Source organism: Perognathus longimembris, chromosome 26, assembly GCF_023159225.1.
Source record: "Perognathus longimembris pacificus isolate PPM17 chromosome 26, ASM2315922v1, whole genome shotgun sequence".
NCBI classification, from domain to species: domain Eukaryota; kingdom Metazoa; phylum Chordata; class Mammalia; order Rodentia; family Heteromyidae; genus Perognathus; species Perognathus longimembris.
In genome coordinates, this window is record NC_063186.1 from 866783 (window position 1) to 879810 (window position 13028).

The 13028-nt window shown below is 40.0% G+C and overlaps 1 protein-coding gene across 6 annotated transcripts in view; it reads left to right on the top strand.

The window, feature by feature from the left end:
* Positions 1 to 554: 554 nt before the first annotated feature.
* Hltf (helicase like transcription factor) overlaps positions 555 to 13028 on the top strand; it is a 32810-nt gene continuing 20336 nt past the window's right edge. For all 6 annotated transcript variants that reach the window (XM_048334680.1, XM_048334684.1, XM_048334683.1 and 3 more), the window contains exons 1-9: positions 555 to 734; positions 1940 to 2147; positions 3400 to 3566; positions 5247 to 5380; positions 6414 to 6511; positions 8421 to 8495; positions 8657 to 8848; positions 11561 to 11656; positions 12350 to 12443. In XM_048334680.1, coding sequence (XP_048190637.1) covers positions 715 to 734; positions 1940 to 2147; positions 3400 to 3566; positions 5247 to 5380; positions 6414 to 6511; positions 8421 to 8495; positions 8657 to 8848; positions 11561 to 11656; positions 12350 to 12443 — 1084 coding nt within the window. In that variant the 5' untranslated portion in view covers positions 555 to 714. The remainder of the gene's footprint in view (positions 735 to 1939; positions 2148 to 3399; positions 3567 to 5246; positions 5381 to 6413; positions 6512 to 8420; positions 8496 to 8656; positions 8849 to 11560; positions 11657 to 12349; positions 12444 to 13028) is intronic.

A 13028-nucleotide genomic window follows, 5' to 3' on the forward strand; every position in this document is an offset into this window, starting at 1 on the left:
ACGCCGTAAAGCAAATAAATAACAACCACAGAAGCCAACGAGCTGCGTGAAGGGAACCGCCAGGGCCCCGGGAAGGCTTCGGAAGGCGCGGGCCCTCACGCAGCCAGGCTCCGCCCGAAGCCCCGGCCGGGCGTCGGCCCACAGCGCCCGGGGTCCCCGAAGGCGGCGCCCCTGCCACGGGAGACCCCACCAGGCAGCGCGGCGGATGAGGGGACAATGAGGGCCGGGGGCGTCAGGGCCCGCGGGCCGGGCTAGCCGCGGAGGAGGCCCGAGGGAGCACCGCACGCCCGCGCCGGGCCTGCGGGCACCGCCGGGCGCGCTCACTCGCCGCGTGGTTTTCCCGCGCGCCGCCCGGGGGGCGGGGAAGAACCCGGATGGAACCTCCCCGGCGGCTCCGGCCCCGCCCACCTCCTTTGAATATCAGAGCGGGGCGGAGTTTCACTCCCTTCGGCACTCTGATTGGCTCCGCCTCTCAGCATCCTCCTCGCGATTGGACGCCCCGAGTGCCAATCACACAGCGTCGCTGGTCTCTCGGATTGTTGCTAGCCGGAGACGGCGTCGACGTCTGAGGAGACGCGCCGCGTCCCCGTCCTCGGCCCGGCGTTCCCGTCCTGTCGGAGGCTGCTGGGCTGCGAGGCCCGGAAGGAGGCTCCTCGAGGCCGCTGGGGAAGAACCGGGGCTGCGGGCGAGCCTGTCGTCACCCCGCTCAGCGCCATGTCGTGGATGTTTAAGAGGTGAAGGGGCTGGGCCTGGCGGCGTCCCCGCGTGAACCTGACCTTCGCTGCGGTTCATCCGCGCCCCCCGGGCGGGCTCGGCTCGGGGTCGTCCGCGGCGCGCGCGCGCGCGGCCTCGGAGAAACGGGAGTGGGGTTCGGGCTGCGGTCCGTGACGGGGCCGAGGGGAGCCCGCCCGCGGAGGGGCGGGGGCTCGGGTGTCGTGGGCCGCTGAACGCCCGCCGTGAGGACGCCCACTGCGCGCCCGCCGAGCCGTCCCCGGGCCCGCGGGCACAGACCTGCGGGGAGCCGGGGAGGCGCCGGGCGCCGGCGGCTCACGCCCGTGGTCTGGGCTGCTCCGGAGGCCGAGATGTCAGCATCGCGGTTCGAAGCCAGCCCGGGCAGCAAGTCCTTGAGACTCGGCTCTCCAGCGAGCCTCCAGAAAAGCGGAGGTGGAGCTGTGGCTCAGGTGGTAGAGGGCCGGCCTTGAGCAAGGATGCTGAGGGAGAGCGCCGGGCCCGGAGCCCAAGCCCCGGCACGCCCGCCCACAGGCGCAAAGTGGAGCCCGGGAAACCCAGCCGGGAACGGACGGGCTGTTGTTTGTGGAAGGGAAACTTCCCCAGGGCTTCCAGCAGCGGTCTCGCTTTTCGTCGTCCTGAGTGGTTTTAGGCCCATTTCTGCAATAGTTATCCCTAAAGAGCGGGTTTACCTTTCCACCCACAGTGCGGGGGGGGGGGGATGGTATGGGGGTTTGAGGTCAATGTCCCATGATGTCATAGTTTGGATGCCCGAATCAGACCTCTTCTGTTCCTGGAATGTTAGGTGTACTATCTGACAAGGCAAAAACACTTATAATAATTATTTTTGTGAGTCTCTGGAGATCAGTTGTCATTGAAATTTTTGGCATATACCTTCCCTCCGAACTAGATGATCTTCCCTACGGAAGAGATCTGTGAACCAGGTATCTGTCTCTTTGTTTTGAATAGGGGCAGTGGTCGAAGAGGCAGTGCTGAATGGATGCCTGCCTCCACTCATTCTGTTCCACTCTTAGCTGGAGGAGTTATTCGGTTACCAAGATTTCCACATAGGACTTCATTTGCTAAAATACTGTGAGGAAATTGCTGGTCTGTAGTACGATTGGCCCACGTATGGTCTTTGAGAAATAGTTGGTTAATACTATAAATTTTCTGTGCCTTTTTCTAAAAAAAAAAAAAACCAAAACAACAGGGATCCTGTTTGGAAGTACTTGCAGACTGTCCAGTATGGAGTCCATGGAAATTTTCCACGCCTCTCATATCCAACTTTCTTCCCACGGTTTGAATTTCAAGATATTATTCCTCCAGATGACTTCCTAACCAGTGATGAAGAGCTAGATTCAGTTTTATTTGGAACATTGAGAGGTCATGTGGTTGGACTACGCTATTACACAGGAGTAGTGAGTATACAAGTAGATACTAAATAAAGTAGTAATGCATTAATAGTATTAACCTGTAAAACAAGAATATGCAGTTATTTTACTTCAAGTAAGGCAATAGACAAATTACTTCTTTGGCTCATCTTTTACGTTTGTATCATGCTTTTATGGTATACAGGCCACTTTTGCCTGTCTTATCATTTGATTCTTATGGTAATTCTGAGGTAAAGGTTATCTGTTACTCTTTGCATAACTGAGAAAATGAAGCTGTAGAAGGTTCAAAGATTTGTCCTCAATGCACAGGTTCTATGTGCTAAATGTAGAAAATGACTTTGTCTTCTGCATCTGAGCACACATTTCTGTTTTTGTTTTATTTCACTACTATTATTATTGTATGTGTTTGTATGTGAATGTGTACATGTTAGTCCTGGGCACCATCCCTGAGCTTCTTTTTCTAAAGGTTAGCTCCCTTACCACTTGAGTCACAGTTCCACTTCTGTCGGTTTTGGTAGTTTAGTGGAGATAAGAATCTCAAAGACTTTCCTACCAGGGCTGGCTTTGAACTACAATCCTCAGATCGAAGCTTCCCAAGTAGCTAGGATTACAAGCAAGAGTCATCAGTGACCAGCTTTTCTAGAAGATTTTGCACAACTCCCGATTCTGTTGTTTTTAATGCCTCTTCCTCAGTTTTCAATTAAGTGGAAACAGAATGACATGAGTTGGAGGCTAGATATATTTTTCCTCATGCAGTTCCATTGTGACTTAAAAATGCTTCTTCCTCCTTTTTTAGATTCTGGAGAAGCTTAGGAACCAATCTGCTTTGGGTTCAAATCACAGCTCTGCTACTTATTAGATTTGTGACCTTGGGCAAGTTACTCAACTTTTCTATGCTCTAGTGTCTTTGTATATAAAATGGGAATAATGATGGTTTTGAGGACTTCAAAACTCTATCTGTGCAGCCAGTCAGTATACTTCGAACAGTACATGGCTTATAGTAAGCACCTTAGGGTGTTGGAAATTTCAGGTAGTAAGGATCTATTAATTAGATTTAACTGTAACTTTTAAATATTAAGGATTTATTAGCTTCTCAGTGAATATAATTAGAACAGTCATGTAGGAGAAAAATCGTTTATATCCTTAATAGTTCTAAGTAAAGTCCAAGTTTTTGTTGTTATGTAATATTTAGCACAGAAATCTGAGACTGAGGCAAAACTATTATTTGATTGTGTGTTTGTATTTATAATATAACAATGTTGGTTCATATTTTAATTAGGTTAATAATAATGAAATGGTCGCATTACAACGAGAGCCCAATAACCCCTATGATAAGAATGCGATCAAAGTGAACAATGTGAATGGAAATCAGGTTGGCCATTTAAAGAAAGATCTTGCAGCTGCTTTGGCCTCTATCATGGACAACAAATTGGCACAAGTGGAAGGGTAAGGTACTTTCAGAGTTTAGTTTTGATAATTGTGATTGGTAGTTATCCTTGAACTTACTAGGGCTGCTTCTTTCAGCCATAATGATCCATGCCATCTTTTATCACTACCGCTAGACATATGTTCAACTCCCTTATTGGCTGCTGCTTTCCAGTCATCAAACATCTGTCCCTTGTTTTCCTATTAAATTATCATCATGGACAAAAATAGACTTTGGTTTCCCATACTTGGAAGTATAATCCATCTCCTCAAGTCTTTTTGGTGCATTCATTTGGGAATTGTGGGGTGTTTGTTTAAATCAGAGGTTGAACAACTGGAGCCTAGTATATGGGGTAGGTGAGGTTTATTTTAATTTATATATATATATATATATATATTTTTACCAGTCCTGGGGCTTGAATTCAGGGCCTGAGCACTGTTCCTGGCTTCATTTTGCTCAAGTCTAGCACTCTGCCACTTGAGCCACAGCGCCACTTCTGTTTTTTTCTGTATCTGTGGTGCTGAGGAATCGAACCCAGGGCTTCATGAATGCAAGGCAGGTACTCTACCACTAGGCCATATTCCCAGCCCTAGGTGAGGTTTATTTTGCCTGTACCATGTTTAATAACTTTTTACTTTCATGGTCTAAATCTAGACATTTTGTATTTTCTACATAATGTTCTCTAAATGTAAAAGCTACTCGTGAAGATTTTTTTTGGTAAATGGAAGATCTCATTTCTGCACAGCATCAGTTTGTTGTAACTTGGAAGTAGCTATTCTTGCAGCCAGGGCTTATATTTTTCTCGCTCTTCTACCACTTGTTTTTTCATTTCTATTTTTATTTTGGGGGGTCTGGTACTGTGGACCTTGCACTCTGGCTTGGTGTTTTTTTTCTTTTTTTTTGCTTAAGGTTGGTGTTCTACCACTTAAGCTACACCTCCACCTCCTGCTTTTTGCTGGTTAGAGATAAGAGTCTCAGAATTGTCTACCTGACTGGGTTTGAATCATGATCCTCAGCTCTCAGCCTCATGTGTAGCTAGGACTACAAGCATGAGCCATCAGCTTGCTTTTTCATTTCTTAAAACTTTCTGGTTATGTTTTCTTTTTTATTTTATTTTAGGCATTTGTGTTTAATGTTCTTCATTTAAGTCTGTGGGCTGTTCATGCATCAGTCCTAATGCCTAAGATATTCATATCCTGCTCCCAGATGGATTTGAAGAGTAAATAAATGCCCACCCGTTGGTTTTTATCTTCTTGCTCCTTTCACGACTTTTGGACATGGGGATGGAAATTTTTAGTGAATTCTTATAAAGTTCTTACAAATCAATCCCTGTTCTCTTGGCAGAGTGACTTGTTCCCCTAATGGTTCTGTTATCCTGAGCTTCATTTTCTCTAGTAAATTTACTCATATTTATTTGACAGCCTTGTTTTTATAGAAGCTCTCTTTGTATTTTAACACTACTTTATCCCATTTTCTCAGTTTCATCTGGTATTATATGTTGTAGAAAACATGTTTCCTTCTGATGGTTGCTGATTGTTTTTTTCCTCTTTTGATCTTTTGAGTCTTCCCAGCTACCCCCTTTTTATTTCATTCTCATGCAGCATGTGAATGGTACACTTGGAATATTTAACAGATTCTTAATTAGAATTTAAAAAAAAACCTTCTAATTTTTCATCTTTCTTCTCTCCTAACTACAACAGGGTAGTTCCTTTTGGTGCGAACAATGCTTTTACCATGCCCTTGCATATGACCTTTTGGGGAAAAGAAGAAAATAGAAAAGCAGTTTTAGATCAGTTGAAGAAACATGGATTTAAATTGGGTCCAGCACCAAAAAGTAAGTTTAGGATTTAGCTTAATATTATTTTGACATTGTAAGATGAAAGGTTTACAAAACATTCGTTCTCTTGAGTTTGGTCAAATTAAACTTGTTCTGAAAGCTTCAGGTTATAAACTTTTTTTAGTCTTCTGAGGAAATACCTGGACTTTTAAAATTTTGTCTTTCTTTTGAAATATAGTTAAGAATCATTTAACAGTGGGTCAGATCCCCAAAAAATGCATCATTTCATGGTTTTGTCATTGTGCAAACATCACAGAGTACTCATACAAAATCCAGGGGCTGTGTTGTCACTAGGCCTGCAGTCTTAGTAAATCCTCATCATATATCTGCTCTCACTGATTGAAATGAGAATGTTGTAAGCGTGACCTAACAACTTGTAGGAAATCCCATGTATCTCCCTTAGTTCCCTCCAGTGCTAACATCATGATTTGAATGTTCTTTTTAATTTTAAAAGAAAAAAAATCTCCAATAGGAAATGAAAAAGAATTGTTGAAAAGATTTTATTCAGATAATGTGGAATTATTTTAACAATATGGCTTTTTACAAAATGATCCATTATTTAAAATTTTTGCTGTTATTTTACATTTCTGAGGCTCTGAGTAGGATGCTCCTATGTATACTTCCTGCATAGCTGGACTGACAAGCATGTACCCTCTCCCCTCATCCAGCTTTTTATTGGTTGAGTTGGTATCTGTCTAACTTTCTGCCTGAGCTAGGTTAGAACCACAATCCCCTTGATCCCACCTCCTGAGTGGTTAGGATTACAGGCAAGAGCCACCACACCTGGGTATAACTTTAAAACTTTTTTTTAGGCCTAGAATTGTAGCGTAGTGATAAAGAACTTGCCTAAACTTGTTTTTTTCTTTTTCATGGTTCTAGGGATTTGAACTTAGGGCCTCACCTGTGTTCGGCAGGTACTCTACTACTGGAAATTCTCTTTGGGAATTTTTAATCTATTAGTAAGCTTCTTGTTTTCTTATTTCTTTCTCTTTCATTTGGTGATTTTGTTGTTTCCATTTATAAATTATAGCTTTAGGATTCAGTTTGGAAAGTGGTTGGAACTCTGGAAGAGCTGGACCAAGCTATAGTATGCCAGTTCATGCTGCAGTACAGATGACAACTGAACAGGTTCGTTTATTTTTATTTTTTGCTGGTCCTGGGACTTGGACTCAGGGTCTGGGTGCTGCCCTTGAGCTCTGTTTTGCTCAATGCTAGCACTCTACCACTTAGGCCACAGCTCCACTTCCTGCTTTTTAGTGGTTAATTGGAGAAGAGTCTCATGGGTTTTTCTGCTAAGGGTGGCTTTGAACCAAGATCTTCAGATCTCAGCCTCCTAAATAGTTAGGATTACAAGCGTGAGCCACTGGTGCCTGGCGTCTCTTATTTTGTATGGTAATCTAAAAGTGAATTTTAAATGTTGAAAGTGGTGTTTAAAAAATAGGTAAATACATAGGGATTAATAATTATGATCTTCAGATATGTTATTGAGATAATAATGAAACATCATATAGTAGCTGGAGTATATATATTTTCACTTGCAAACATTATCTAGAAAGCCTTGGTAAAAAGTATAGTCATCCCTTGATAGTCACAGAATGGTTCCACAATTCGCAAGTCCCTTATCCAAAATGGAATAGCATTTGTATATAACCCATGCACATCTTCCCATATACTGGACTCTACTATTTCTAGATTGCTTACGTTACTAATGTACTGGCAGTGCTGTTCAGGGAATGATAGGAGAGTATGCTATGTGTTCAGACAAGACCATTGCAGGCCTAACTATAGTTTAGATCTGTAGCTGGTTGATCTTTGAAAGGAGGGCTGACTATATGTCTGTTCATATGCAATCATTACATACATAAAAGCATGCATATGTTTGTGTGTATGTAATGCTTTTGTATTCCATGCATATCTTAGGTAAAAATAGTTTGTACTTTGATTTGTAATCTAAGATACTATTCTGGTGAAAAATGCATAAATAAATGTGGACCAATTTAAAAAATAATATCAAAACTTGTTTGATGTCTCTTTCAACCAGTTATTCGTTTTGTCTCTAATTGTGGTCAGCATTTTCCCCATGTATTGTTCCAAGGGCTTTTGAGCCTGTGTCTGGTGGGCAAACCAGAGCTACCTCATGGCTTCTAGGCTTCTGCTGTGCATTCATGTGTTAATTTCAAAAGTAATTACAGTAAATGTGTGTTGCTGTAAAATTGGGCTACAGAAGTTGAAATGAGGCCAGGCTCCTCAGGAGGCTGAGATCTGAAGATCTCAGTTTGAAGGCAATGCAGGCAGAAAAGTGTTAAGCTAGTAAAAATTGTGAAGTGGAGCTATGGCACAACTGGTAAGAGTACTAGTTTTGAGTGAAAAAGGACAGTGCCCAGATCCTGAGTTCAAGCCTTAGTACTGGCACCAAAAGAAAAAAAGTTTAAATGACCAGTAAATCAGCATAACAATAAATTGGCCTCATATACTGTAGGATGTAGCTGGTTTCTTATTGTTAATAAGGGCTTGGAAAAAGTGAGGTATACCTGAGAGACTGTTGAAGTAATTTGATTATGATTAGTAGAAACACTGAATATTAGTTTCAGAAAAATCTTTGGAGACCATCCAAATTTAGTTCCTTAGTTTTTAGAAATGATACAGGGCTTATCCTAAACGTACAGGTTTATGTGTGACAAGTGATTAGACTCCTCCCCCCTGGACTTACAAGTTGCCTGTGTGTGTATTCTGTCACCCTCTCAATGTCTGTTTACAGTGCTGGGGTTGATATCAGGGCCTTTCCCATGTAGATGAGTGCTCTAGCAGTGCTACATCACTAGCCCCTGTGAACTTTTTTCTTACATTTTTCTGTATATAATTTAATATTTCCCAAATCACCTATTTAACATTCAGTAGCCGTTGTTGGGCCTTAAAGAAGTAACTTGTGTGCTTCTTGGCATTTGACTTGTTAGCTAAATTACATGATTTGTAATCTGGAATAAGTGAAAATATCACTTTAGTTGGTTTGCTTACTGAGATTTCTTGTTTATTGTAGCTTAAAACAGAATTTGATAAATTGTTTGAAGATTTAAAAGAAGATGATAAAACTCATGAGATGGAACCAGCTGAGGTATAGAAACAATTTTTTCTATTTAAACTTGAGGATTTAAAAACACGTGTGTGTGTGTGTGTGTGTGTGTGTGTGTGTGTGTGTGTGTTTTAAATAAGATCAACTCAAACTCTGCATGTGAAAGGAGAAGGGGCTGACTACCCTGGATATTTTATTTGTAGGCTGTTGAAACACCATTGCTTCCACATCAGAAACAAGCTCTGTCTTGGATGATTTCACGAGAAAATAGTAAAGACCTTCCACCATTCTGGGAACAGCGAAATGACTTATACTATAATACAATTACGAATTTTTCTGAGAAGGACCGACCAGAGAATGTCCATGGAGGGATTTTAGCTGATGATATGGGTTTGGTAATTATATTTTTTTCCAAGTTAATGAATTCTTATTTTATGACAGTATGCTTGTAGGACGTTATTTTGAACTTGAAAGATAAGTGCCACTTTCAAATTAAGCTTTTACAGGGTAGAAGGTTTTTTTTGTGGTTTTTACTTAAAATAATGTTTTTTTTTTAATTAAAGAACAATTATGTAATAGTAACGGTAAAAATATGTTCTCAGTTTTCTTTTGAAAGTCAGGGTAACCTGTTATTTATAAGCTTTTTTTAAAAAAAAATCACTATTGCGTGATTTTGGTGTGCAAAGCACTATGCTGAATGATTTATTGTAAGAAATTCCATTTGAGCAGCAGTATATCAAGGTTGGTATTATTATGCTTAATTTATAGGTAAGGAAACTGAGGCCCAAAGAATTTGGCTGCCTTCATGCATGGTGCTTGTAGCACATTGCCATTGATCACTCTTCCTCTTTATAAGCTTCCTTTAAAACAGTGAAAACAGAAGGAGGTTAGCTCAGTGGTAGAACATTATTGCAAGGCCCTGAGTTCAGTGTATTGTAAAATTGTATCCTGTCACAAATATTATGACACATAAGAATATTTAGTAGATATTTATGAATCATTAGTCCAGTGGTTTTTATACCTTTTGGTATTTTATTTTTGTGGGATTTTTTTTTTTTTTTTTTTTGGCCAGTCCCGGGCCTTGGACTCAGGGCCTGAGCACTGTCCCTGGCTTCCTTTTGCTCAAGGCTAGCACTCTGCCACTTGAGCCACAGCACCACTTCTGGCCGTTTTCTATATATGTGGTGCTGGGGAATCGAACCCAGGGCCTCATGTATACGAGGCAAGCTCTCTTGCCACTAGGCCATATCCCCAGCCCCCTTTTGTGGGATTTTATTTTTGTGAATGATACCTGTTAATATTTATAATATTAGGCATTGAAAGAAATATTTTAAAATATTAGTAAACACTGATACCAGACTCCTGAATTGTTAGTATAAATAGCATATTTAAATGAAAGGCAAACTATTAAAAAACGATAGCAATTTTGGTGAGAGTTCTGAAACTTTTATATTTTTAAAATTATTTTTTGATTTTTCAGCCAAAAGATGACAGCTGAATTACCATAACTGCTTCTTTATTCAATCTGTTGTGACTGTATTATTTTTGGTTGAGGTACATGAAGAAAATTTGTCCATTATGCTTATGTAGTTGGAAAAAGTATTCTAACAATTTTTTGGTAATTAGTAGATGCTTTCTTTAATGCGACACTAACATCCAATAAATATTAATTGATTTGGAACGTCAGATCTTAAGAGTGAACTTTTTATACTCTTCCATTAAAATCCAGGTCTTTATCCTGTACTTTGAGTGCATGTTTTACCTAAGCATGATATTATAACCTCTATCACTTACGTAGACAACATTGGTTCACTGTGTATGGGTCTGCAGTTGTTGTTACATTTCATCATACAGTATCAGAAACTTGCCCTTCTTTAACCATTACTGCTGATCTGATCTTACCAGAAAATCAGTTATACTTTGGAAGCTCTCATATTCATAGTGTTAATAAAAGTATAAAAGTTTCGCAGAGTTCTAATTTTTCATTGGCAATTCAGATTTTATCATCCACAAATTGCTGTTTCCTAAAGTAACAGTCTCACTTTGTTCATTATCAGGAAAATATTTTCGAGACACCCACTTGTGAGCAATTAAAGTTGCCAGCTTTTTGTTAAAAAAAAATGGTTGTATGAAAAGAATGACTAGCTGAGGTTACAACTTAGTCTCCAGTGATTTACTCCAACCAACACTCGTACATCTATATAAGTATTTTATGTATACTTCCTGTTTTGTTACACAGAATAACTAAACAGGTATTAAAATTTGTTTCATTGAGAACATTCCTAAGAGAAACTGGCCTTTTCATTTTTCTGTGAGTATGTATAGGCATTGAGAACACGATGACAAGTGTGTGGTTTGGTGCCAACTGCCTCTGCTTTCATGCTGAGACGCCAGCACTCCTCCACCAGTGCCTTCCATAACAGTACTGCAGATGGCTTCCAAATAAGGCCTGTCTTACCAAGCCTTCTAAACAGCTTTTATCTTATTGTGAAAGGGTCCTGGAGCCACCTAGGAGTGTGGGAACCACACTTTGAAAAGTGCTTTTTACTCTGCTTTAAAATTGCCAGAGACTTATTTATATGGTTTTACTGAACTCCATTGTAGAACAGTTTGAAAATATTAGTTGGTTTCCACTTAAGAAAAATGCACAAGACTTACCTCACCCTTTATGCTTCTGATAAATTTTGGTGTTTAATTTTTGGTACTATTTTCAAATCAGATTTACTGAAATGATTACCTTCATGTGCACACTGGAATTACTATTCACTTAAAATTAGCTCTGAATTTCATGGCAGTGGTTGTGAATAGTTTGCATAATAAAACTGATAGTTCAAAGATAAATGTAGAATCTTAGAATTGTAGTCATTCAGGAAAGTTATTTTCAGAGATACATGTATTTTACAGTAAATCATTTAGTAATTCCTAATAATCACCTGGGGGAAATTATTTCTTAATGAAGTGAAATACTTATTTTTATTAACATGTCTATTATTTGGTGTAATAAACATATACCTTCATATTTACTTTGTTTTCAAATTAGATATGGACTGCTTTTGGTCAACTGTGTTTCAGAATTTAACCATATCTTTTAAAAAAATATTTTAAAGGGTAAAACTCTAACAGCCATTGCAGTAATTCTTACCAACTTTCATGATGGCAGCCCTCTTCCTGTTGAAAGAGTTAAAAAGAATCAACAGAAGAAGGTAAAGTATTAGTAAATACATTTTGTGTGACATTTCTCTTACTGTAAAGCTTTTATTGCCAAGGAATTGATAATAATCTAATAATTGAAGAAATGTGCTTAATGGTCTTAACAAGATGTTTATGAAAGTATCACATTTATATTTATTTATTACGTTAATTATTATATTTAAACATTCTTTTTGTGTGTACTGCTTATTGAGGCTTGAACCTGGGGTCTGAGTGCTGTCTGTCAGTTGGCTTTCTACCGCTTGAGCCATGGCTCCACTTCCAGCTTTTTGGTGGTAAATTGGAAATGAATCTCATGGACATTCTGCTTGGGCTGGCTTTGAATCGTGATCTTCAGGTCTCAGCCTCTGCAGTAGCTAGGATTACAGGTGCCAAGCCACCAGTGCCCAGCTAATTTGTACATTCTTGTTCATCTACCTTTAACCTCTACTGTTCTAGAATCAGGAAGTGATTTAAAAGTAAGCCTTATTACCCAAACTAAGACACTGTAAATGTAGGATCTGTTTACATTTCTTTACATATATATATATTTTTTTTATTATCAAACTGAATTACAGAGAGGTTACAGTTTCATACATTAGGCATTGGATACATTTCTTGTACTGTTTGTTATCTCGTCCCTCTGTTTACATTTCTTTAAAACTGATGATGGAACTATTAAGGAAAAAAAATGCCTTTTCACCCAGGAACACAAGGACTGTACTCTGAACAGTACACCTAGTACACCTGTGAAACTTGGAAGGAGCTGTACCAGTGGAGAGGCAGATGGGCTAAGCAAAGGTAAGCTTTAATTCTGAATATGACCTGATACCTAATTTCTGATTTCCTAACTTAATAACAGAGGTTCTGCTTCTGGCTAGACAAGAAGTTAGGATCTTCTTTTCTAAAGAACCTCCTGAGCATTGGTAGTCAAGAAAGGTTCCATAAAGCAGGTGATTGAATTGGGTGATGGCTTACCAGTCAGAAAGCTGGAGAAGAGCATTAGTGATTTGAGAGCAAAATCCCATCAAAGGAAAATTAAAGGTAAAAATATTCTGGGGTCTGTGGACTTATGGTGTTTATAATGCAGTGTGCAGTGCAAGTGAAGCTGGACAGATAGGTTGGAGTCATTCTGAAGTCAGAGGAGAAATGAGATGTCTAAACTTAACAGTTTTTGATCTTTACAAAATTGATTTCTGAGGCTAAAGAAGAGCAAGACTGAAAGTACTTCGGTAGATCAAAAATTAGAGCTTCTATTGTTTGGGATAGGAATGAGAAATAGAGCATTTTAAGAGAGATTAGACTATGTGATTTTACTTTGATTTTTGTTTTGTTGGTTGTCAGAAAGAAATCCCGTGAGTTGGGAGAGGATTTCTTGGCACGAAA